Source organism: Magallana gigas, chromosome 5 (assembly GCF_963853765.1).
Source record: "Magallana gigas chromosome 5, xbMagGiga1.1, whole genome shotgun sequence".
Classification (NCBI taxonomy): domain Eukaryota; kingdom Metazoa; phylum Mollusca; class Bivalvia; order Ostreida; family Ostreidae; genus Magallana; species Magallana gigas.
The window spans coordinates 33,059,490-33,087,395 of record NC_088857.1 but is presented as its reverse complement, the minus strand read 5'-3'; the positions used below and the strand labels follow the sequence as shown (position 1 = coordinate 33,087,395).

Genomic DNA, 27,906 nt, shown 5'->3' with positions numbered 1-27,906 from the left:
AAGATGTTATTGAACAACCAACAGGACGAGACTTAAATTTGTTAAAGATGACAGACAGCAGAAGACGTTTTTGCGAGCAGACGATGGAGCTTCGTCACGTGATTCCCCAGGGGATGGGGTTGCGGAGGGAGGTGTCTGCTTTGGATAAAAAGGAGGCCATGTTTTTATCATTAGGACCAAAATCTCACACTGTGATTGGAATGAGGGTATCGGTTAAGGTAAGTAATTAATTAAAATTATTAAAATTTCTTGGGAAGAAACAGAGTACTGATTCTATTGTAACTTTTCTAAAATAACTACTAAAAGGTTTTTTTTTTAATTATTTCATAACTGCCATTTAATTATTTTTAAAGAAGAATTTTCTAACGAGGTATGTACCTACGTACCGTCAAGGCCCACGGACTTCTTGTTGAAAATGTTTTTTTTTCATTAATTTACTTTTGTGCATCATATATACATGTATATGTAGAGAGAGAGAGAGAGAGAGAGAGAGAGAGAGAGAGAGAGGAGAGGAGAGAGAGAGAGAGAGAGAGAGAGAGAGAGAGAGAGAGAGAGAGAGAAGAGAGAGAGGATTCAGTCCTCTGGACCTATCTTGTTTCTTATAAGGGCTTAATAGCCGTGGCCTGGTCTTTTTGGACAATTGAAATCATTGAAACAAGGTCTCTATAAGGAAAAATAATTATTATTTGAATTATTGATTGCTAATTAATAAAACTGATTGAATTTTTTTTTACTGAATTAAAGTAGAGGTAAGCAAGTCAACTAAACTATTTTGTTTGGGTCCGATGTCGATAGGTATAATATGTATTTAAATATTATTTGGCTTCCAAAAATATGTAAATTATAAAAAATCAGCAAAAGCAGGCGTTCGCATGGACAGTGAATGGTTTGTGTCAACATGTGTCTCCTTACCACCCATGTGATATATACGAATCCATTGTCGATACGGAGATGAAAGTGATAATGTTTTCTTACAATGAAAATAAAATTTAAATCTAGTTTACCGTTAGCAACAATCCTTTCTGAAATCAAAGCTGTTTTGCTCTTTACATTTCGTTAATTTAAACCGAAATGTGTTATTTTGTACGATGTCTCCAGCTCACTTTACAATTAATTTCACAGGTAAACAATATTCCCCTTGTTACAGAGTAGTTGTAGTGAAATATTCACTTTGTTTTATTTTGCTGCAAAGGCATTATATTAAAGCCTTTTTAAAGGTTAACTGAGTAGAACAAGTGTGTCTACATTAAAGCCTCATCAACACTATTGGATTTTATTCGTCGAGGTGTTTTAATATAAGAAATAAAATTGTTTATCGAAGTTGGTGAAATGATAAGAGTTATCTTTCTTGTTGCCTTAGATTACCAAGGTATTTGAACAGTTATTTGTTTTGATTCATCTCGTGAGACATCCACCTTACTTTTGTTTTACCAAATTTAAACCCGCACAAAAAGCGATACGTTATCAAAGCATGTAGTTTAAAACTTTTTCTTTTCTCAAGAATATATTTAAGAACATAATTCATAGACAACTTTCCAATCCTTCCACCTATGATTGTAGTCTATTAATTTTTTATTCTTCAATCATTGTATTTTAAACCAGCAAACCAAGTTCGAAAGAGGGGGATTATGGGATCATAACGTCCGTCGGTACCTTTCTCCGTCCACTGCTTCCTCTGTCCGTCCGTGTGTCTGTCTGTCAGTCTGTAGACATGATTGTGCATGGTCATGTTCTAAGGAACATTTGTCTAGGTTGTACTCTCTTTGTCCACAATATCACGATGACATATTATTGTCTTACTAATTGAACTTTTGCTTACGTTTTACCTTTTTTCTCAACTTTAAGGACATATACTCCTTTAAAAAAAATCTGGTGGGATTAAAATCGGATCACTATGTCCGATAACATTTGCTTTATATTACTAACTCACTAATGAGGATTTAGGTTACAGTAACAGTAACTTCAACTGATTCCATCTTGATCCCTCGAGTACCAAGGGCAACAGAAGTTTACCTTTACGTCCCACCATCAGAAAACAGGTTCTCATATACTTGGTTTAAAAGTTATCTATGACCCAAGGTTGTGTCTTGGCCCTGATATCTGTCAATGACCAAGGTCAAGGTCATATCATCATCAACATATGCACTAAATGTAATATTCTGGCAATGATCGCTACGATACCTTCATATCCCGCTTGAACCACCAAAGAGAGTTGTTTAAGTTTACAGCGTATTTCTACATTTTTCTTTGACTCTTTTTTAGCTCACCTGAGCTGAAAGCTCAAGTGAGCTATTCTGATCACATTTTGTCTGTCGTCCGTCTGTCCGTCTGTCCGTCCGTCTGTCTGTCTGTCCGTAAACTTTTCACATTTTCAACATCTTCTCAAGAACTACTAGGCCAATTTCAACCAAACTTGGCACAAATCATCTTTAGGCAAAGGGGATTCAAAGTTGTGAAAATTAAGGGTCACACCCGTTTTCAAGGGGAGATAATTAGAAATTAATGAAAAATTTCGAGAAATTTTCAAAAATCTTCTTCTCAAGAACCAGAAAGCCAGGAAAGCTGAAACTTGTGTGGAAGCATCCTCAGGTAGTGTAAATTCAAAGTTGTGAAATTCATGACCCCCGGGTGTAGGGTGGGGCCACAATGGGGGGTTGAAGTTTTACATAGGAATATATAGAGTACATCTTTAAAAATCTTCTTCTCAGAAACTAATCACCCAGGAAAGCTGAAACTTGTGTGGAAGCATCCTCAGGTAGTGTAGATTCAAAGTTGTGAAAATCATGACCCCCGGGTGTAGGGTGGGGCCACAATGGGGGGTCGAAGTTTTACATAGGAATATATAGAATAAATCTTTAAAAATCTTCTTCTCAGAAACTAATCAGCCAGGAAAGCTGAAACTTGTGTGGAAGCATCCTCAGGTAGTGTAGATTCAAAGTTGTGAAAATCATGATCCCTGGGGTTAGGTTGGGGCCACAATGGGGGGTCGAAGTTTTACATAGGAATATATAGAGTAAATCTTTAAAAATCTTCTTCTCAGAAACTAAACAGCCAGGAAAGCTGAAACTTGTGTGGAAGCATCCTCAGGTAGTGTAGATTCAAAGTTGTGAAAATCATGATCCCTGGGGGTAGGGTGAGGCCACATTGGGGGGGGGGTGTTAAAGTTTTACATAGGAATATATAGAGTAAATCTTTAAAAATCTTCTTCTCAGAAACTAATCAGCCAGGAAAGCTGAAACTTGTGTGGAAGTATCCTCAGGTAGTGTAGATTCAAAGTTGTGAAAATCATGACCCCTGGGGGTAGGGTGAGGCCACATGGGGGGTGTGTTAAAGTTTTACATAGGAATAAAGAGTAAATCTTTAAAAATCTTCTTCTCAGAAACTAATCAGCAAGATGATTCTTTATAATTGTTAAGACTTTGGCTCCAGGACAATTCTTCGGCCTCCTAAGAAGGTTCAGAGTTTGATGTAGCTAAATATCCCATATATAAACAATTGTAAAGGATCTTTTTGAGAACTGCAATACTCAACATGTGATATGACTATAAAATTGAAGCAGGCAGCTATTTTTTCATTAGAATCTTTTTGTATTACTGTTTTGGGTCATTGCCCTTGATTTATTGATTCTTGATTATTTTAATTAATGCATCCACTGTTAACCAATTATTGTGATGATTATTTTTATACAATAATAAATATTCAATGTATATAAGTTGTTCTGCATAAGTAGTTTTGGGTTAGGCTGGATTAGTTTGTTTATTTTTGATTTCCAATTTTTAGATACTATGAATTATTTTAGGCTGGTCACATATATAGCGACAGTGTCTATAGCATTGCAAAGAGCGACTGTTTGGGGTTAAACTTGAACAGGTACGGAGAGATTGAGGGTGTTGACATCCCTGCTCTTTCTAATCTTCGTGTTATTCTAACCAACGATACAGAATGTGCGGTCATTTCTGCCCTGTATTGCATTAATACAAGTGTGCGGTCATACCTGCTTGTATTGGTGGTGGTTGCGGCGGAGCACTAGTGTATGGTCATCCCTGCTGGTGTTCTGGCCTTTCTAGCGCAAGTGTGCGGCATTCCCTGCGTTAGGTTGAGCTGTTGGCGCAAGTGTGAGGTCATCCCTGCTTGCGTTACCTCTGCTTGCATTAACGTTGGTACCTGTTGAGTTGCGTAGGTGTGCGGTTATCTCTGCCTGCATAACGTTGAGTCCCTATATATGTGCAGGAGCGGTGATTAAAGTCTGCTCTTGTAAATATTTTCAGCAATCAGGGCTATCTATTCATTTGGAACAAGTGAAAGTACTAAAAAATGTTAATCAGTGATTATAGAGTAACATAAATAAAGAACCAATTATAGGGTATGTTCTCAGTCTGTTGTTTTCAATGCTGCTATTCTTTTGGTGATCTTGAAATAGTCATCGATTCTAAGAGATAATGAATTAGTAAAGCACTTTAAAAAATGAATTCAAAATTTCAATAATGCAGAAACATTGTATCTATTTTAGTTGCTATAATAACAATAAATGAAAACTTTAACAAATTCCATTTAGTGATAGGGCCTTGAATTCGAATTCATACATACGGGTGTTGCACTTTGATTGACCCACAGATGTAAAGTTATTTTGGTGAAATTGGAAAACGCAGTACCTATTCATTCATTATCTTTGTCATACATCAGTGTAGCGGATAGAAAACCCGTGGGTTCCGACGATGCTGTGTCATATTTTAAATGTTGAATTTACTGGATGGGTCTAAACACAAAACTTACGATATGACAATCTGTCTAAAAATGACTGCTGTCATTATTACATGCCGGTTTTTCTAACAAATTGACGGTCCATACACCCTTTAAAGCGAGGAATCTTCAAATTGATTCCAATTACTCGTCATACAGTAATAGTACATGTGAAACACACTCGTTTTTCTCGGTAGATTGATCCAAAATAAAAACAAGTCAGATATTCAGATAATTTGTGATGCGTAACCTAATTTCGTCTGACACTTCACCTATACATGTAGTTAACGGGATGCAGATAGCTGAATTTATTAACGCTCATTTAGATTTCGTTCACCTACATTTACCTGAATTCAATATATATGTACGAATTGCATCATAAAAGTGCTTGAAGTTATAATATATACTGAAGATGATTTTACATATACGATAAATGTTATAGAACAAAATACAATTATCATTGACACGGTAAATGTTATAGCATATAGATAGTGCCTGTTTGGGAGGGTAAGAGATGAAATTGACACCCCGAGAAAAACAATGGTTTTCGAGGGGTGTTAATTTCAACTGTTACCTTCCCAAACAGGCACTATTTATTTTATTATACTGAATGTCTTAAGTACAAAGAAAACTTTCTGTTTTTATATAGAAATGACGTGAATTTTATGGCGAACCGTAAGCGCATAATTCACGCGCATGTAACAATTCGTTGTGTTACCCGTTGCCAAGGGTGTTGCTAACGCTGAGGGTAATAGAACGGATTATCAACTGCGTCTTAACCAATCAGATTTCAGTATTTAACATGAAAGTATAATAAAACAAAATAAAATAGTCAAACATTCTGTGAAGTTTTAACAGACGTTGAGAACATTATTGATTTATCTCTGAATTTTGAGAGAGAGAGAGAGAGAGAGAGAGAGAGAGAGAGAGAGAGAGAGAGAGAGAGAGAGAGAGAGAGAGTTGGATGATATGAGAACTTGCTTATTGATATCCAAAAACAGGATTTTTGAAAAAAATTCTTTGAAAATTTGAAGAATGGTTGACGGTTCGTGGCTCTGTCCCCAATTTGACCTTTAATAATGTGAACCACTGCTTTAATTTAACAAATTCTGCATTGTGAAATATCTCGTTCACACATTTACAATGCAACATGTTAACAGGTTTTTACACAGCGATTTGTTCCCTTTATAAAGAAACAATCCCTTTACGAACATTTACGATACTTTCATAAAATTGTTAATCACTTGGTAACGTTGGTCTATTGCATGAGTCACAAAATTTGAAAGATTTCGAGTTTTAAATGCACTTAAAAATTCGATTTAACGATTTTACGCGATTACATGCAAATCTATCATGACTTCAGAAGTAAAAGCGCCATATTGATTTTATTTATGATTTGAAAGCTGAATATTCACTTCACTCAGTGTTAAAGCGTTAGAGGCGACACTAATGAACTTTTAAACTTTATGAAAAAAGATGACGCCTGTTTATTGAGTTACTGCGGACAAGTGATACACAATTTGTAACCGGGTATAGCATGGAAATTTAATTAATGTTCCCCCGCTGTTTTGCCGCTGTTTAGAGGAGACTTATTTTAATTGGCTTCATTGTGTCAGGAATTTAACCATACAATGAGTCTGTATACTTTCGCAATCACAGTTTATATGTGACACTGGATTTATTGTCATAATTCTAAAGATGATGCTGCGCATGCGTCATGGATGGGTCTAACAAATTGCATGTCAAAAAGGAAGCAACGGAGAAGAATCGTTAAAGAAGCATTAAACTGTTCCTTTGCCATAAAGTTATCGAGTGGGCCACTATCGACAAAGTACTTATGATAATGACCCATCGTAATTCGAAGGACATCTTCAAAAGATAACTAGTCCAGGGCTCGTTGTCTCATAGAGCTCTCGATGTTGCTGGCTGAAGCCCAGTCGTAAAACAAATATCAATGTAGACGATGCATTGTCGTTTCTAGATCAGATTACTTGGACTAAACTTTGTTGCTAAATGAAGTAGCAAGAAACTGTTGAAATGCATAAAAACCCGAGGATATAAAAGCAATCAACAAGATTCACAAACCGATTTTCACTACGTATAGACGTTGATTTCATTATACGAGTTTTGAACTAATTTTCAAGGATTAAAGAAAATGTCGACTGTTTTCCCTGATTTTATTACTGCTCGATCCAAGGTTTGGATAACAACCTATGTACCTGTGGATTGGACAGGAGAGGGAAAGGTAATATGTCTCAATGATGACTTTACTTCGTTCAGTCTTTTCAAATCTTGCTAAAAGAATGCGAACTGTAATATAGGAATTAAAAATATGCCGGTATGTCAGTGGAGGTAATTTTGTCTATTCTAGTAAATGGATAGTATGATTTTAAATAGTTGCGTTGCTGCATTGTTTCCGAGGTAAAAGATGAGTTACCGTTCCTTTTGTTGTTCTACATGCAGATCTATACAGATTCTACCTGTTCAAAGTACAAGCATGGATATACATGTATATACGCATATGTTTGTTACGCGAAAACAGCGATAAAAAATGTCAATACTTTTAAATCTTCAACGTTTATTTTAAAAATATTTTTTTTTCTGAAAAGTTTTAAAGATTAATTCTCTTTGACTGTAGACACAGACAGAATGTGCATGAGATCAGACGCGCCCTTTTCGACCTATGTATACTTGCAATGTAAGGTACACAACATATGCATATATACGAGACATTCATATATACACGAGATGGACGCGATCAGATTTTTTTGTGATACAAAGGTTGTTTTACAAGGTCGATGGAGATTTTGATACAATTGGTTTTAATGGTTACTTTGTGTGTGGCGTTTTTAAAGGTCCTGCAAAAGAGCATTAGAGTTCAACTGGACAAAGCACCTGGTGTTTGAAAAAAATAGCAAAAGGGCATGTTTTCTCGTATATATGTCAATTGTACTCGGCATTGATGGCATTGTTTTAAATAACGTGTTGTTTTTAGTTCACCTAAACCTAAGGTTCAAGTGAGTTTTTCTGATCACCTGTTGTCCGTCTGTCTGTAAACTTGTCACGTTTTTGACTACTTATTTAGAACCACTAGGCCAAATTGAATATAATTTGGTACAAAGTATTCTTATGGGAAGTGAATTATAAATTGTTGACATAAAGGGCAAAACCCTTTTTAAAAGGGAGATAAGTTATCACGAAGCAATAGAGATAGAGTGTTTGTCTAAAAAAATCTTCTTCTCAAGATACACTGCACCAGAAATGCCAACATTTACACTAAAGCATAGAAACATCTATATAGTGAAGATTTATGATAAAACCATGACCCCCAGACCAATACTAGGGCCCCGAAAGGGTTCACAGTTCAACATCGAAATGTGTGGGCCAGAAAAGCTCAAATTAGAGTGGAAGCACTTTCAGATAGTTTAGATTCAAATTTGTTTAAATTATGGTCCCCGGGGGTAGGCTGAGGCCACAATGGGGGATGAAATTTATATAGGAATATGTAGAGAAAATCTTTAAAAATTCTTCTTCTCAAAAACGATAAGGCCAGAAAAGCTCAAATTGGAGTTGAAGCATCCTCAGGCAGTGTAGATTCAAGTTTATTTAAATCATGGTTCCCTGGGGTAGGATGGGGCCACAATGGGGGATGAGCTTTACCATTGTACAGTAATATATAGAGAAAAAATCTTTTGAAATCTTTTCAAAACCTATTAGGCCAGAAAAGCTCAAATTGGAGTGGAAGCATCCTCAGATAGTGTAGATTTAATTTTGCTTAAATCATGGTCCCCAGGGTTAGGGTTTGGGCACAATTGGGGGGGGGGGGTGAATTTTTACTTAAGAATACATAGAGAAAACCTTTAAAAATCTTCTTCTCAAAAACTATTAGGCCAGAAAAGCTCAAACTTGTGTGGAGGCATCCTCAAATAGTGTGGATTCAAGTTTGTATAAATCATGGTCCCCGGGGGTAAGGCGGAGCCACAATCGGGGGATGGTAAATTTTTACATAGGAAAATATAGAAAAAATCTTGAAAAATATTCTAGGAAAGTTTTTAGTCCAAAAAGCAGAGAAGGGGGTTATAAAGGAATAGAGAAAAATCTTCTTACAGGAACAACAGCAAAAGGGCTTACCATAAAAATATGTGGATAAAAATCGGTAGATTTTTAAAAAAAATTTTGAGCAAGATCTACTGTACTTAGTTGTCAAGATATTTTGATTTTGATACTGTAATGTTAATTTCATCAGAGTACTTGTTAGGCTGTTGTTGCTCAGGTGAGCGATGTGGCCCCTGGGCTCTTGTATTTTCTTCTGCTATAATATTGTACATTCTAATCCTTTCTTTAAAAATTAGTCACATGTTACGTGTATGCTCATACAAACTCTCTTGTTTGTATGTTTTCTCTTCGGTGTAGAATTTGGTGTGAAGTCGGGACAGTAGTGATAAATGCTCTACTGGTCACTTGGCTGCGCAAGACTAAAAACAAAATACCCCTCTACCAGGAACCGTATTTCACATACAGTACTGTACATTGAAGATCCCAGTATTTTTCAAAAGCATAAAAACAACTTTAAGTTATGGGATAATTTTTTTTTTGCCTGTGTTCACTGAGTTAAACAGGTAAATGTGCTATCGGATTACTGTGAGAGTTCTAGCGGAAACTGAATCATGTGTTGGATGTATTTACATGTATTTCACTGTTTGTAATAAGTAAAACAATGGTGTTTTGTTTAGAATCATGAGGTTTAAAACCCCACCCGAATCTTCCCACTACGACTGGTGTACGGTTTCATCTATATACTCGGGGACTTAATCAGAATGATTTCGTACTTTGTAAACTTCAAAAATTTCTTTTGATTTGAATAACCAAAGGCGATGTGCAGACTTTTAATATCTGCAATTAAAGATTCACTCCCTTGTAAACCAACATCAATCTAATGCATACAAGCCTAGTAAAGTTTTAAAGTTTGAATTTATACAGTTGCAAGTTTTCGGAATTTTATGACTCACTATTGCCAATTAGTAACTTATTTAGACTATGAGAGTATTAAAGTTCTGATTTGAATAAAAATAAAATGCAGTTACAACATTTATTATTACATTCACGGGGTTTTCTCTTTATTTTTATGCACTCATTCTGGGTGAAGAATACATTTCGTTGAAAATATTTTAATTTCATACATTGTAAATTTCCACGAAAGAACTTCTAGGTTGATTTTTCTACACCCCAATACACATTTAATTATAATACACCCTGCTGTCAGTTTTAGTACTCTATTAACACGACTCTGTCTCTTTCATTGCACATGTTTATATCTTCTAAACTCCGAGATCTAAGACACGATTTTCAACACAAAGTTATCAAATTCTACTTCAGTAAATATGTTAAACTGGATAATTAACAGTCAGGTGTTTATCACTTTTATCTCTGTAATTAAAGTTTTACCGATCATTTAATTTAAAAATCTTAAATACATGTATATATAACGTCCTCGTTTAAATGTTTAACTTTAGGTTGTAAACACGCATGGAGTTCAGAGAGGCAAAATCCAGGTTAATCATCGCCTCTCTACCATATCTATTTTCCTGTCATTCCTATCCACAATCGCAGCTTCTCGGGCCTTTCCGGCAGGCTCGGAAAATCACGTCTTAATGCATGGGCATATATCTTTTCTTTTCTCCTTTTGGAAAAAATGGACTTTATAAAGTCCTTCTTAAAGATGGGCATACTTAAATTCTCCCTTACAGATTTGCATACTGAAATCCTTTCACAAATATTGACATACTGTTATACTTTTGGACAGATTGTCATATACTTAAACCATTTCTAACAGAGGACATATTGTATTTTATTCGGGATAAAGCTATCACTGTCCTCCCAGAGTTATTTCCTGTCTTCTGTTGTTCACTCGGATAACTAATTGTTTTCCATTAGGGCTATTGGACTGTCAGAAAAAGCTGTCATTTCTCTGTTGCATGATTCTGTCTTCTCAGCTTAAGATGTTGTTTTCTAAATGTTTTCCTTTCCTTCTTTTAACGTATTAACGCTGCATGAACTTTTGTAGACAGTATATACATGTATTTAACAATGATAAAAGATTTTACGGTCATCGTTATCTATCGTATTTATTATTCTGCAGCATTAAGCGTACATTTTCTTTATATTTTTATATTATAGTCTATATCGATCGTTGTTGAAATCTGGTCCTAGAACTATGATCGTTGAAGTAGGGGTTATGCCTCTTTAAAACTTTTCATCTGTACTTAAAGTAAATAAATCACTCATAAACTGAGTATTTTATGTGCAAGTATTTTTACTAATTTTAGCAGTTTTTGAATTAACATAACATATTGTCGAAATCCCCTCATTCATATGCTTTTGATCATCTAGTAACAGAATACATTTAGAGTTGAGATCTTTTGAACTATTCTGATTTACGATCTCAAATTTAACATTTAAAACAAGAAAGTTTCAAGTGGCCCAAATAAAATAAAAGACCTTTTTGTTCTCGAGCTTTAAAGTTTCCATTGAAATAAACAGTTAAAGTTTCATCAAAGTCGCTGCACGTATTTAATGTTGCTTTAAATAGCGACACATGACTATGAATTATTGCGATAATTTTCGTTCAAAAAAATTCACCCCGAATAAAAATGGTTAATTAAAATTCAAGCCAAAAATCTATTACTTTCTAAACACCAGCGCCATAGGTGCGGTCACTAAACTACAATCAGTCTATTCGCGCTTTTGTTTGGTGGAAAAAACATAAATTTTCAAATGTCTAAATAAACGGTATTGAGGCTATTCAGAGTCTTTAAGCACCAGGCATTAGAGGGTTCTAATGAATGCTGGCGAAAAGTGAACATGGAGAAATGTTTAAATAGTCTCGATTTCTTTTATACTTGAATATGTGTATGTCTACTCATTTAACACGCATTGACCTAATGGGTAAAAATATTTTGGAAGAAAATTGATGCTTTAATAACTGGGGCGATTCTTGTATTTAAATTCATGAACGATACGGGATTTAATCAGAAGTGAACATGCCTGAATACTTGTAAGATACCAATGGATGTCGTTCACAAACTCCATCCGAATAAAGTCGATTTGCTGAGAAGTCCAGCGTCAGAATCGCGGAGCCGGAGTTCCAGATCGCTGCAGCAAACTCCGAGTTTGCGTGTTAAGGAATCTCGCGATGGAGTACGTATTTCTAAGGATATTGACAAGAGAGTCAAACTCTTGATAAAGGTAAGTCATCGCTGTTAATTAAAAAGTGCGTTCAATTTGGAGGGTGGTAGAGTAAAATAAAAACAAATCAATAATATTATAATTCTGTGTCCAAATAATTTATAAAAATTAAAATGATTGTTTTCATCTGCTGTACCTTGCTAAAAGAAGTGATATACCCCCCCCCTACCCCCCCCCCCCCTTTTTTTTAAATTTTATCATTTTTTTAAAAAAAACTTTTCATACCCACCGATAAGATTTACTTACCAAAAATATCGTTCTACATTTCTATCCAAAAGAATGATAATATATAGATTATTAGATAAATATCAATATAAGATGGCTCAATTTTTCGTGATTCTTTCAGATCAAAAAATAATTTACATTCTCGTAATACAAGTACAAGACCTGTCAATAGACAAATAAAATTCATCAAGGATCCGTTAATGCCGTTATTCAGATAGGAAATGTCAAATTAATGAAAAAAAATGAGGTACTACCTTGGGGTATTTATGCACTTTTAACATGTTTAGAAATGGAATGAAGTTGTTGTAGGTTTTAGAGGACACGAGGCTTGGCAAATTTATTACACGCATCGATGAGAGGCGATATGAATAAAAGTAAATTCGAAATTTCCAATAAAGTCTGTGTCAAGATTTGCATTCTTTGTTGCATTTACCACAATTTAAAGCCCATTTCACAAACAGCTTTCATATCAAATGCATTAAACAGGAGTGATTCCGTAATGTTTTTGTTAAAATTTGCAATTATCCCAACTGTATATAACGATTCATAAAAGAGAAACTGCATTCCTATCCTAGTTGGTTTATTTTTAAAAAAATTGTAATTGCATCTCTTCTACATGATTGCAAATATCGTTGTACCTCTTTAAACCACTAAAGTACCCACTACATTGCCTGTTTCTGAATATATATCATTGTATATGAAGATTTAAATATTATGCGAAGCAGACTGTAAACTTTTTAGTTGAGGATAAAGGGTTGCTATAAACTCAAGGACGAAAACACAGAAAATATTAGTGTATCTGATTACTGGGTTACATATGCTTAACATATTTTGCGATAAGAATATTAATCTTTAAAAAGCATTTTTATTTTGTTTTGGTACCATGCACCTTTCTCGATCGTGTCTATTACATAAAGTGCAATGTGGTTAAAAAGGCTAAACTATTAATGATTTATAGAAAGTAAATTAATGTTGTAAAACTACTTTGAGGAGTTGATTTAGAACCTTTGTCCTTTGGAGAGTACGTGCTATATTTCTAACTTTACAGAGTGGCCGTTTCAGTTTTTATTGGTGTCAACCATTAATTTAGGAATAAATTAATTTTTAAATATTGGAATATATCTGATAAATATATCTGAAAATATAGCTGAAAATATAATCTGAAAGAATTAGTTGTACAATGTAAATGAATGTATTTAATATCTGTATTTCTTATTAAAAACTCGACATCGTCATTTTAAAAGAGTTTTTTTCATGTGGATTCTCTTTCCTATAAAGTGGAGTGCAGTGGTTCAGGCTACATTGCGATAATCCGCGACTCGAGTGACAGTTTGGATTTCATAGTTTCATAGTTGATTTCGTAATTTTGTGATCTAAATATGGCAATTTTTCAAAGCGATCTTAGATATTAAATTGATGCAACATTTTTTCTATTCTAATAACTATTTCAAAATTAACACTTTATTTTTTTTTTCAAATACCATTTAGTTTTAACTACGAAAATTTTAAATAACATATTATACATTCAATAAATGCATACCTGGTTAATATATAATTGGCTATTTGCAATAATTTCTAAAAGATATAATTACATCTGATCTTAAACCTTGACCATACCAAATCCTTCCCTGTTCCGAACGCTTGATAATTATTCATGAAACTCTTAGCAACCGTGAATTAAAACAGGTCCAAACTGTAATTAAAATCGAATTTCGGAAAGAAGAGGTTAAAATCGGTGAAACGTGGCGGATATGTAGGTGTTTAACCACACAGTATATATACTGGAAAGTGCAAATACCACAACAGGGTAATCGTCTGAAACCCTACAGTGGAAAAAAAAAAAGAAAAAGAAAATGCCCACAAAAGCCTTTATAAAAACACTATGTTCCATGTACCAAACAAATATTTGCCGCCTATTGTGGCAATGATTTTAATTCCGAAAGTTTTTTGTGAGAGTTTTATTTCATTAACGTCTCCGGGGTGAGTCTGTCGTTGTTAAAAGTTTAAAGTCCGCTGTTTGTTGAATAATTTAGAACCGTCCGATCACCTTCTGTCTTCAATAATCCTCCTGTATTAGTCCTTGTCTATATATCCGTTTTCGCTATATAGATGTCCCTTTAAAACGTTTTCCCCTCCGCGGCTTAAAGATCGTTTTAGGAAATTACTTAGCAATCGTCAAATGAAGTCAAAACTGAGAGAGCTAGATAATGGATTTAAATATCAACGACAGTTTATCTCTCAGATTTCTAAAAATTTGATGAACTTTGTGATGGAATATACATACTCTGACTGAAAATCGGATAAATATTTTTAATCTGTAATACGACACTAAGATTTTGGCTATGCCAACTGCTGTTTTTGGAGTGAAGGAAAACCGCCGTTTTCACCCGTTTTCAATGCCTAAAAACAGACGCGCAGTGCGTTTGAAAAGTATTGATGGAGTTCAACTGCAAAATGTGAATACTAGGATATCTTCACTTATTAAGGTAACTTCTCTCGATTCATTAATATTTTCCTTTGAACCCCCCCCCCCCTCCCAAAAAAAATCCGAGAGAGAGAGAGAGAGAGAGAGAGAGAGAGAAAGAGAGAATAGTCGTAATGGAACAAGTAGATTAAGATCTTTTTCATGATTATCTCTAAATATGAAAATATTTCAGTCGATTAATGACAAATTTCAAGTCCGCTAATGAAAGAGTGCTGCGTTTATTAACATTGTTCTCTTCGAATGACATGTATATTTAGGATTGTGCAATATATCCAAAAGTAGCTGGCCATTAAAAAGCCTTCTGTTGAAACTTTCTATACATTTTCAAAATATTTTGTTTTGCTCGAATTGGAGTGGCAGCGTATTTCAATGTTCATTTTATTATTTGACTAAAAGAAAAAGAGAAGTGAAATGTAAGCCTAAATGAACACGTTTCACATTCGTGTTCCATTTAAGAGTGTTCTTGATGAGGTTTTCAGTTCTATGAAAATAATCATTTCTATTATTTGAATGGGTCAATCTTTTCTTAAAAATAGGAATATTTATTTGAATACAAGTCTTTGCATGTACGACAGACTAAATAAGGCTTAATGCGTTCCATCAACGGTATAAAAATAGATGGCTTGGCATGCAATATAAAGAAATCTTTTTTAAAAAAGTCACACTTTCCTTTTAAAAGGAATAGGAAGGTTCTCTTTTAACAGACAAAGAAGGGATTATCCCCTTAAAAACATATACGCCTCCTTCGATTATTCAAACTGTCTAAGACCCCGTCGATATAATTACCATCCCTATCCCTTAAAGCTAGCAAATAAGCAATTACATGAAAATGATATTCTAAAGTTAAAGTTCACTTTGTGGAGATCAAATGCTTAATATATATTTATGCTAGCAACGGTTGCAATTATGATTCATTTTTTCCATGTTGAGTAAATGAGCAATTACATCATATTCAATTATAAATATGGGTAAAGGTTTTTCTTTCGAAAATTCCAAAACACATATTCTTTAATTTACGAGCAAAATCTTTGATGTTCTGTTCCGAAATCGTTATATTTTATTTTCCTATTTTTAAAATTGCATTTTAAAAAGCCCACCTCGAAGTTGCAATTTCACACTCCGGTAGTACGTGTACGTTAATTCCAGACCCAGTGAAGTCAGTCCTAGCTTGTGCATGCAAGTCTTCGGCGGTATTAGAAATTTGTATTAGAGCATGAATAATTTAAAATGGGTATTCTACAAAAATGTTGAATCTTTACAGACAATCAACCTATCAACCTAATGACTTGGGGAAATATTAAAGCAATTTATTCGAATGAGAGTCGGAATACGGGAAGATAAACTGCTTTCAAAATTACATACGATAGTTTGTCATAGTCATTACATTTATTTGATCATTAATGGGAGAATAAGTCCTAAGTAATAAAATAAAAGTTTAGCATTTTTGATTTTGGGACTTACTTTGTAGAATAAAGCAAAATAAATTTTCAATACTTTCCAAAAATAAAAAAAAACAACCCCAGTGATTTACAATTTGCATACCAGATACACGTGATTTGAAGAACAAGTACTTTAACAACATTCTCGATTTCAAAGAGCAAACCCATCGATTCGTGATAAAAACATTTACCAAAAATTTCAGTAGAGGCTCAATGTTTGGTTTATAATTTACGGGAGTAGATCAATTTCTCATCCCGAAATTAGCTTCACCGCAGAAATCAATATTAGCACACAGAGCCTCGAATGACACACGAGTCCCAATCCTAGCTACCCTACTTAAACATTTCACCGGTCATCGTTATAATGTAGTCAAGAAACAACGTTCATCGTATACACATTAAAAACCCGGAAAAGTTTGCTTTCAGACAAGTTCGATACACTTTCACAATTTGATATTTCCATTTTTCTGGGAGCTGATAAATAATCGTAATAAAATCACTACTCATTGAAAATCAAAGAGATCTAATAGATAAATAGGATCGTTATATTTCATCTTTCTTGTTGTTTTTGTTTCAAATGATCTTTTCCTCATTTTATCTGACAGTACTTTACGTGTAACATGATCATTTAGATACTAGTGTTAAGCGGACAAATCAGAAGTCGTAAGAACGATTTATAATCTACATCTTTTTAATATGTAGTGTCCATCAATGTTTAATTTTCATTTGCAATTTAATAAATCTAAAACGCTAGTTATTAGCAACCGAATTTTTATCGTCATAGAAGAAAACGATAAAAATACAGAAGAATACACCAAAATTACGCTTTCGATACTTGTATATATAATTGTATAAAATTTATTTTCAAACCGTTTTATATACATGTATCGCTGATTTTTCCTCGAAACAAATAAATCCATTGGCCTTTAGAGCATCGCTCGTCTGTCGATCAAATTTGTATTTAATTGAATTTAATACCTACATTAGTTACTTTTATTTATTTTCTTTTAATTTTATACACTAATTAATCCTTGTAGGTTTTCTTATCGGTCAAATGTTGTTTTATGAGTACAAACTTTGAAGTTCCTTATTTGGTACATGTTACTAAGGCTCGGTGTTCCAATTTATTATAAACAAGGATGGTGTCAAAGACCTGAACAAAATATTCCCAAATTGTAATTACCCACCACGCTTGATTAGATTTTCAAGAGATGCTTTGGTGTAGAAAAACCATTTTCCCATTCTTTAAAACTTTCAATAACAGGTAAATGCCATTCTGCAAACGCAAGCGGACTTAATACTCCCTCAGAATATCTTTAAAGGGACTCTGGAGGGCACAGCATTGTTGTCCGCGGGTCTTCACTATTAGTTTAACTTTAAGTGTAAGAATATGTTTGGTTTTTATCAGTAAGTGTCCCCTTCTCATGACGACAATACTAAGAATATGTGATTGAGGTATTTATTTTGATCTCGATAAGCCCAAACTCGTGTTTAAACCACAGATAAAAACAACAAAAGACAAAATCATCAAACTCATAAATCTGTCATTCAATTTAAAAGTTTATACCCTTAAAAAAGAGAAAGTTTATGATTCCGGGTCAAGACGTCATCCATTGGCTCATCAGTAAAGTTCCGAAGATCACGTGTGAAATCTGAGTCGTCTGCTTGATTTGTGTCAATACTGTTTGCTTGCTTTTAAGAGTGCCTAAATCAAAACAACAATGTTCAAGCACCTTCACAGTGAATTGTGTTTGTATGTAAATACAACACATTTCAGTGAAGAACACTTCACTATATCTTTGGTGAATATTGCTGTTTATCTGGTCTGATATTTCATAGTTAAGTAAAAGAATTTAGGGTCAGTTGGGGAATTGACAGAAAAAATTGTCTGACTATGCATATATTTAATATTTGCAAATTAATTCTTTGGCATGTTGTTATTTATATCTGGAAGAAGTGGCATTACTTATTACAAAGCAACTCTTCTCTAAAGCTCCTGAGATTTAGAATCGGTATGAATCTATAATTTTATTGTATGCATTGGTTTTATGAAATCAATGTAACAAATCACAAGAATAGTTTTTCTATTGACAAATCTTGGTAATGGATGCTGATTGAACCCCGCGAGTCGATTGTTCTCTCATAGAGGGCCTCCTAAGTACACAAGCTATTGTCAAACAGAAAGCGTCTCTCTAATGGTCAGTCAGTAATTCTTGGTACATATTATATTTATTTGGATGTTGCCTGTACGATATATTTCTAATTGCTTTTTCTGCTCGGGAATGTTTGCCAATCCAATACAGACTGATGTATTTGTAAACAATACTATTGATACAGTGGGTATAGAATTCCATTTTACTATACACTGGTTAATATCTCCAGGATTCAATGACAACACATTAATTTCCTCGCTATAAAACAGTTTTGTTTTTCTTCGTTATGATTCACTGCAACTCAGAATTTATATAAAGTATAATTCAATAACCCTATAGGTCCCATCACACACTTAATTCAGCATGCAAATATATCGCATGGCTTTGTCAGGTTCGTTGGCCCATTCATATTCATATGCATAATGATAATATCATCCAAAGAAAAATAAAACCATCTGAAATAAAGAAACATTTCTTTGACTGTACATTTTTTCCAGGCCGCAGATGAAGGAAGGAAACGCGCCAACGCTCTCCCGCCTCTTCCCATGGAGAGGGAGCCCACGTTCCACCGGACACCCCGGGGGTTTGTGTCCCTCCAAAACCCGGACGAGGTACAACAAATTTATCTGTTCTTATTAAAAAAAATCTACTGCAATCCTTCAACGTTTTGATCATTAAGTTTATTTTTTATTTTCTGAATGAACAAATCGCATGTTTATTGCATTTGACATTATAAAAAATGTTATAAAAAAAATTAACACTTTCCAAACCTTGAAGTTCCTAAGTATGACATACTGATAAACTTGTCATTCTTTCTAGGCCGGAGAAAGTCATTGGCAGAAAAAGTACAAGAGGGTCAGTTTTGAAATTGACCGTAAAGTGGTAACTCACTTGAGGGTAAGTACAACGCGAGTTAACTCTTTAGCATGTATCATATTTAATAAAAAGTGGTAAATGTTTTTTTTTTCACAGTGACATGTTCTAATTAATATGAAGCAGGTGATACATGCATAATGATACTCATTAAGACTAACTTATTCAGAGGAAGTTGAACAAACGCCTTGACGACAAATACCAAAGCACTGACGCCGAATCTGATGAAGAAAAGAAAACAGAGGAATCAGTGACAAAGACCAACGGAAAAATGGTAGGTATTTAAATTGATGAGAAAATAATAAATAAAACAGCCAATTTAAAAGAATACTATTATGCAATTTTCTAGTATTCAAAATGGAAATATTTTGGGTTAAACATTGGACAAGATACATTACTACTTTTAAAGATTACCAGTTATTTTAATGGTCTGATAGAAGCATTAAAAGCATACCGAAAAAACGCAGTTTTGAACGCATGCTTTGCCCATACTGATTTGATAACTTTTTTTTCAATTTTCAACAGAACGAAAAGGAAGACAAAAACATATTTACAAAATACTCAGAATTAGGAGAAAAAATACCGTATAGAAACCAATTTAGAAAATCAAAATTGTTGAGTAGTGACGAGTGTGAAAAAGAACAAGTCGAATCTCAGGAAGACGGGGAAATGAATGGAGATTTTCCCGCTAAACAAGTATTACCCGAAATCAAAGACCAAGTGGCTAACGGTAGTGACGAAACAACGAACGGACATTTATCGGATGGAGACGAAAGTGATGAGGAGCTAATGACGTTATCAAAAGTGGCTGCAAATGAAGAACCGGACGTTAACGAAAATTTCAGGGAATTGCAGGTTTCCCCAGTTCAGACTCCCGTTGTTTTCAGACCCATCACAAGGCACAAAGCGCGGGAGAATTCGGATAACATGGCGGACATCTTAAAAGGAGACGTTCACCCTCCATGTGTAGCTGAGAGTAAATCGGTGTCCCTATATGTCAGTGCTGGCTTCACGGGCAAGTATTCATGATTGGCCTATACAAGAATAAAGAAAACAATTTTACATGTTCACATAATTATGTATTGTGTAATATTTTTTTGTTGCCGTATATTATCTAAAAGTAAAACAGGGTTATAGCTCACTCAAATGTATATAATTTGATATTAATAAAAATATTATTATATTGTTGTATATCAAAATCTTATCAGATCGAATATAACGAAATATGGTTATATTACAACTTATTTATATAGCTTTTCCTTGGGGCTTCGTCATAGCTTTGATTTACTGTATGTATAAATTCAGAATATTAAACAAAAGCATAACTTTTTTTGTTATATCATTAACAAATGGTTTTTTGTTGTTTAGACACTGAGGCAGAAAGATCCACCTTTATAGAGAAAGTATATCCGGAGCTGCGCACGCACTGTCGAGAACATGGGTTTGAACTCCAGATACACGACCTACACTGGGGACTTAGGGACGACAGTACAGAGGATCATAGCCTTCCGTCCATGTGTCTTAACTACCTCCGGAAATGTCAGACGTCACCTAGTGGTGGGATCGTATTGGTCAGTTTATAAATATATTCGTTCTATACATTCTTCCTATGATAAAAGTACCTTTGCCATTTGACACTCGTCACAAGTACAATAAAAATAAAAAAACGTTTGTCTTTTACTAATTAACAGTTCTTAATTGTCAATGAGTCCATGACTATGGACTCATTGACAATTGAGAATTGTTAATTAGTAAAAGACACTTTTCTGTTATTTATATTGTCCTCGTCTTATCGTTGTTAACGTTTGTTGATGGTAGGTCGTTCTTGGAAACAAGTATGGGTCCTACATTCTTCCGTCTGTGATTCCCGTAGACGATTTTCACGCAATACACGAACAGTCCTTGCATGAATGGAAACAGAAAGTTGACAAAATGAGAAAAAGAATCGCTGAAATCGAGTCAGCGTCACAGGATCGCGACAAGAAGATTCAACAGGGTCTCACCGAAGGCCAGATTATGGAGGTAACAAAAAAGGACCACCTCAAAACACAGGATCTAAACATTAAGCTGGAAGAAACTACGGGAAAGGAGTCTCTTAATATGTTCAGGAATTTGGCAGACATGGTCAAAAGGGAGCAACAAATTATCAAAGCGCTGAAAGTAAAAGAAGAAACAATGCCAAGCCCTCATCTCCTTAGTCAGTGGTATAAACTGGACGAGAATTGTCTACCGCCAGTGTACAGACTCCAAAACATAAGGTGGTGTGTTTAAAATTTCCTTCTACACAAGGTTAAGATTTGAGTGTAAGATTAAGATTACTTGACCGAAAGTATATTTTCGTCTTAGTCAGCTAAAATGCTTCCGCTTATATGTTAAGAACAAAGTTTTTTCTTGTGTGAATATGATATGTCGCGATCGATTTATTGTCAAAACCACTCTTGAAACAGAAGTTTCATTTTTTGATGTGTCATTTTAGCTCAGTGATCAAGGAATACAGCCGAGGGGACGCACGAACACGAGAATCAGGTCGAATTATGTGGAACGAAACAGTTCAAAAACTACGCAAACTTTTGGATCAATTCGCGGATTTGGCCATCAAAGATGAACAATCTAGAAAGAATTATTTTTCGTCTTGTAAGTTACATCAGGCGTATATTTTCGTACTTTATCAATATCAAAGATAAATATGCCTTTATCAAATTCGATAACAAATTTGTTTCATTTTCTTTTACAGCCCTTGAACAAGAACTTGATCAATGTCTCTTGAATAATGACGACGTCACGGAAGACGTCATTGTTGTCAATAGAAACATTACGGACTTGCTAAGTAATCTTGGAGACTCGACAATGGCCGACTACGCAGATTTAAGTTCCACACAGGACAAAACGTTGTCCGAGCCTCAGACATCTTACATGCAAAAACTGAAAACGGAAATCATTCCGGAAAAAGTATGAACAATTTTCAAGAATAAAAATAGACATCATATTGATGCTTCAACTGACAATATTGATTTGAAAATAATTTGGTGTATAACTACTAGTATATTGAATCTTTAATGTATGTTACATTGTATAGGTGGATAATAACCACATCTTAAACCACGAGATCGAGTGGAGCAAAGGAGGCGTTCAGCCAGCACAGAACCGTGCTCATCACCTCTATCTAGACCGGATGTCCAAACAAGTACTAGAGGTGCTGAAAAGGGAGTTTTCTTGTCACATCACAGAACACGTGCAGCAGATAGACCCAACTTCTAAACTGTACCAGGAAATTTCACAGCATGTGTCCCTTTGTCAGGAAAGGTATATCATATGCAGACTCTCTAAAATTGTGTATTTGGTACTAAATTGTTTTAAGGTGTATTTTCCATTTTATTTTTATGATACTATTTCTATATCTCTTCTTTGTTTTTACAGAGGACGGCATTTCCAAGGCAGACGGGAACTGTTACAAACAGTGAAATCGTATATCCGGTCAAAGTGTCGTCTGCCTCTAATTTTACATGGCAAAGCTGGCTGTGGTAAAACGGCGCTTGCTTGTAAAGTAGCTCTCGAAACTCAAAAATGGTTCAAAGGGTAAGTTTATTTATTGATAGTTCACAAAAACCCGAATATGAAAGATTGTATCTACAATGTAATTATGTCTATTATTTTTGGTTTTAGGATTAAATCCCACGTGATCATAAGGACAGTAGGTCGTACAACAGCCTCGAGAAACGTCCGAACATTATTGCGTAGTGTATGTTTACAGATGTCTCATATATTTGGAAGCAAAACAGAGGAGGTTCCAATGGTAACAAACAACAAATTATTAATCAATGTATAATAAGCCTTTTTAATGCAGAAAAGAGGGTTGAAAGGTAAACATGGTTTTTTTTAAATATTCTAGGAATTCAAAGGACTCGTGAATGACTTTGCCCAAAGACTTGGCCATGCGTCAACAGCAGATCCGTTAGTTTTAATATTTGACGCTGTAGACCAACTTTCTGGTATGTATCTTCCTTGGATTTGTATATATTTGATTCCATATACATGTATATGTATATATTCGATGAACACCAATGATTATTTTAAAATCGTTGATTTTGTCATTGAGTCAATTTAAAAAAATTAGATATGTGTCAGCATAGTTTATTAATTGAAAGGCATATCACCAACGAAATTACGTATCGTCCTCGAAACTTGTACTAAATTAGGAAACATTGATATCCAATAATGTCAATGAAAGAACAGAAATGTCACAGTTTTCTTCATTTGTGAAGTTCATGAAAGAAAAAACGTTCATGATAAGTTTTTTCTGGTAGACACGTTAAGAAGTTTCAACATTCGTGTTATGATATGTACCTGTTTTTGCATCGTCTCTATTTCTTCTTTCAGACGAACATGAAGGACACAAAATGTCTTGGCTTCCAAAAGAACTCCCACACAACGTCAAAATGATAATAACAACAAACCCTGAAGAACAATTTGAAAGTTTTCCAGGCCTTATGAAAGTCTACGGATCAAACAAAGATATCACATTAGCGATTCCCAATATGCCACAAGAAGACGCAGAGTCGATACTTAAGTACTGGTTGCAACATGACAATCGTGAATTAACGCAACATCAATTTGACGTCATCATAAAAGCTTACAACAAATGCTCATTACCTCTTTATCTCAAATTAGCATTCATGGAATCAAAATCATGGTCATCCTTCACGGAGATTGAAAACTGCAAGCTTTCAGAAACAATTACAAAATTGGCTGCATTAAAATTTGGAAAACTTGAGTCGAAACATGGTGAACCATTAGTGAGACGTGCGCTAGGGTACATTACAGCTTCTCGTGAAGGAATTGCTTCCATTGAAATGGAGGATATTCTTTCACTAGATGAGGCAGTGATGGATGATGTAATGGCTAATTATAGACCATCAAAGCGGCGTTGTCCAAGCGTCTTATGGATTAGACTACTTGAAGACTTATCCGATCTTCTTACGCCAACACTAACGTATGGCGTAATCACCTATGTTTGGGCGCATTCCCAGTTTCACCAAGCGGCAGATGACCGGTATCTTCAAAACCGAGATAAAGCACCTTCATACCACAAAGTCATGGCTGAATATTTTCAGGGAGTGTGGGCGTCGAAACCAAAGCCGTGTACGGGTAGCGAGAAAGGAGTCCTCCGTTATGTATCAAAGCAGCCATTTTACTACGAACCATGCGAAAATAATCATGATGGATCTGATAGAAGTTACAATGTGAGAAAGGTGAACGAATTGCCATACCATCTTCTCAATTCACAGCAAATAGCTCTGTACAAATCAGAATCTCTCTGCCATTTTGAATGGATTCATGCAAAGCTCTGTGGGACATCACTGCGGTCTCTTGTAGAAGAGTACCAAACAGGATTATCGGTAGAACCAACCGATTCTGAACTGAAGATGATGTCAGATGTTATTCAACTTTCAGCGAAGGCACTATCAAAAGATCCACGACAGCTAGCATCTCAAATTGTTGGGCGTTTGGCGACTATCATTGCTAACGACATACCAAGAGCACCCGGGGACCCCCCAAGATATCCATACATCCACGCTTTACTTAAACAGGCTCACGAACCATCACTTCCTGCTTTGATTCCATCCATTCGATGCCTGACAGAACCCGGAGGAATTTTATTCGATTTGCTCTCTGGGCACACGGATCCAATTACAGCAGTCGAAGTTACATCAGATGGTGGAAAAGCCTTTACTGCCTCTAAAGATAACACGATGAAAATGTGGGACCTGAGGACTGGGAAAGTGATGAAAACCATTCATGACGTGGGCACAAACATCACAAGAATACGTGTTGGATATAACGTTGCTTTCGTTATTACCGTGGAGGAAAACGTCATTCAGGTCTGGAATCTTCGGTTTTCAGAGCGCGTGTTACGCGTAGATAAGTACCCTGATCCGCCCGTGATTGGTATGGCAGGAGAAGGGAAGTATCTATGTGCCTTATTTGATGGGAACAATACTTTGCGAACATGGAACTTGAACAAAGCGGGCTATCCGATGATTAGTGAGGCTCACACAGAAAACCACAGAGTGTACAAAGACAATTCCGCTCTGATTGCACCCTTTTCGTTTGATGAACGGATCCTGCATGCCTCGAGGGGAGCCAACTGTGCGCTTGTCAACAACGTTCGGAACGGAAAACAGGTTCTATCACTGAAGTGCAATGACCATTCTTCAGCTGTGATAAGTCTAGGTATATCCCGAGATTATTACATCGTGGCTTGCAGACAGCATTACATGCAACTTCATGAAATATACCAACTGGAACTTTTTGATTTGAAGAGAGGAAAGTATTTACGAAGTGTTCGAGGTTGCATACATGATAAAATCAAGGACCTTCACATTAACTATATTGGATCACATGCAATTGCTATTTGTGCCAGCGAAGAAACAAACACGTCAGACATAGCAGTGTGGAATATAGAAACAGAAGACCATAAACATTTGGCTCGTCACGCTGGAGCTTCAGTGCTAGGCGCATGTGCAGACTTCAAATACTGTCTTACTGCAGGTAGAAACGATAAAACGCTCAACATATGGAATCTCACAGGCAAAATTAACCAGTCAATGCCTAGACTGAAGAAACAGTCTGGTGTTTATCAAATCATGTCCATGACTAAAAACCCCCGATATGCAGTGGCCCGCCAATTTAATAATGGTCCCGTCAGCGTGTGGAACATAGCAAGAGCAAAACAACTGAAATCGGCGGTCAGAATTGAACGTAGTCTGTCCGATTCATCCGATATTGTTGTGGTGAGGGACACAAAAGTAGTTGTTCTAACTGACAAAGGCATTGCAAACGCCAAGGATAACGCTCGCCCTGTCTTTCAGACCGTCCTAATTTATGACCTGCTTCAGAAAAAGTTCGTGAAGAAAATCAAGAAATGCTTTATAACGCCATGTCCTTCTCATGAGTACGTCATGCTAAAGGATGAAATGCTGCTGGGACTCTCTGAAAACCGGTCACACTTTGTTATCTGGAACTTAAAAAACGGCCAAGTGGAACATCGTATACGACCAATGTTAAAGGATCTGGAAAAGAAGATAGCTGAAACTGACGTAATGTCGCTTGCAAAAGATCGCTGTCATACAGCCAAACTGACACCATGGGAGCGCCGTGTAGAATCTTTGTCTGCAAAACAACGTCGTAGAGATGCCGCTGTTGACATTGAGCGACAACGAGTGGAAGAATTGAAGAAGGAGATCAGCAGCAGTGGCATTGATAGGTACCTTCTCAGTGGAGATCAGAATATCGCCGTTGCATCTTTCTTTGCACATTTCATGTGTGTGTTTGACATCGAAAATCACACGCATATGACCACTCTTGAGAGTGACACGTCTATGCTATCTTTGCTTGTAGCCTCTCTAACACACACCGGGAACTACCTTGTACAGGCAAATTATGACGAGGAGCAGAGAACTAGTTATGTTACCTTGTGGGATTGCTTTGAAGGCGTGGTGAAGAAACGACTAAAGAATGAAAGCAACGTGATGGCTCTCGGTATCAGTGAAGATGCTTCGAAAGTTATCATCGGAAAAGGAAACAAAGAAATACACATATGGGAACCACAAAAAACTCCTTCTCTTCGGAAAATCAAAAACATCGATGGTTTGGAATTTAATGAATTAAGCAAAATTTTTATCGTCGATAATGACACTCGTGCTGTAGTTTTCGCAGGCGACATCTCTGTGTGGGATATTGAAAGAGGTGTTTTACTTGCAGTTTTCTCACCTGACACCAAAATAACCTGTTGTCACGTTGTTAACAGCGGCCGCGTGATCACTTTCGGGCTGCATGATATCCCAGAAATCGTCATCTTAAAGCTTATGTCCAGCGACATGCCTAGTATTGAGGACGAAGGGGAAGATATGTTCGGGGAGAAACCAGCTGAGTCATCTGATGAGGACGAGGAAGAAGAAGACGATGGATAAGTGCATATGCAGTATTAGTTATACCGCCGTTGTCAATATATACTCGAGTACAATACCGGTATGTACTGGCCGATTTGGGTATTAAACTAAACAAACTTAAGATATAAACATGACAAAAATAGATTATTGGAACAATTGCATTACGACTCATCTATTGAATCATATACAAGGTGCCTCTTTTTATTTTTATTATATTATCGATATTTTTGCAAATGCTGTGATTCTTCTTATAACATAGACTGTGTTTAAATAATTGATTTACATTATTCAAATGCTATTACTATGAACATTATACACAAAATACATGTATCTACTTAAGCTTGGTGTGTGAGAGAGAGAGAGAGAGAGAGAGAGAGAGAGAGAGAGAGAGAGTTCTTGGCGAAACTCCCGAAATTCAATGGCACGAGAACTTTTGGTACACAGTTTTTAAAGTAAATTAAGAATTTGCAATATTTTTGTATATTTACTTCCTGTGATTCGGTGCTGGAACACCCACTTGATAAAATATGTGATGCTAGTACACTTTCTTTATTTTCGGACTATTTAAAACTGCCTCTACAAATGTACATTGTTTAAAAACGCCTGTGATCTTTTAATGACTTTATAACTTGATGTTGTGTTTTTTATTATTGAACAATAAACAAATTCTCGAAAGAAAAAAAACTGTTGATGAATTAACTACTCCGGCCCAATTGACCTTTAGTAATAATTATAATCATACAAACACCACAGTTTGCTTTTTTGTTATCTAAGCTTGCAGTTTTTCTTTGGGGGTG

At 35.5% G+C, this 27,906-nt stretch overlaps 1 protein-coding gene across 4 annotated transcripts; it reads left to right on the top strand.

The window, feature by feature from the left end:
* Positions 1–27,778, top strand: LOC105342695 (uncharacterized). 4 transcript variants are annotated; one of them, XM_011449717.4, is made up of 14 exons: positions 1–218; positions 18,785–18,898; positions 19,107–19,184; positions 19,330–19,434; positions 19,686–20,175; positions 20,529–20,731; positions 20,979–21,418; positions 21,637–21,794; positions 21,895–22,109; positions 22,237–22,463; positions 22,578–22,736; positions 22,824–22,953; positions 23,050–23,149; positions 23,538–27,778. In XM_011449717.4, exons 1-14 carry the CDS (start codon positions 48–50, stop codon positions 27,128–27,130), a joined length of 6,183 nt encoding a protein of 2,060 aa, XP_011448019.3. In that variant the 5' UTR covers positions 1–47; the 3' UTR covers positions 27,131–27,778. The 4 variants fall into 4 exon arrangements, with proteins under 4 accessions (XP_011448019.3, XP_011448022.3, XP_011448020.3 ...); XM_011449720.4 differs by lacking the exon at positions 1–218 and adding an exon at positions 6,386–6,985 and having other exon boundaries at positions 23,538–27,777; XM_011449718.4 differs by lacking the exon at positions 1–218 and adding an exon at positions 11,571–11,985.
* Positions 27,779–27,906: the final 128 nt, after the last annotated feature.

What these genes read in the sequence shown, in the direction of transcription:
- LOC105342695 (XM_011449718.4), top strand. Translation starts at nt 11,806, where the DNA reads ATGGATGTCGTTCACAAACTCCATCCGAATAAAGTCGATTTGCTGAGA. An exon ending in GAGTCAAACTCTTGATAAAG is followed by an intron (nt 11,986 to 18,784) that starts GTAAGTCATCGC and finishes CATTTTTTCCAG; the next exon opens with GCCGCAGATGAAGGAAGGAA. An exon ending in AAAGAATTATTTTTCGTCTT is followed by an intron (nt 21,795 to 21,894) that starts GTAAGTTACATC and finishes TTTCTTTTACAG; the next exon opens with CCCTTGAACAAGAACTTGAT.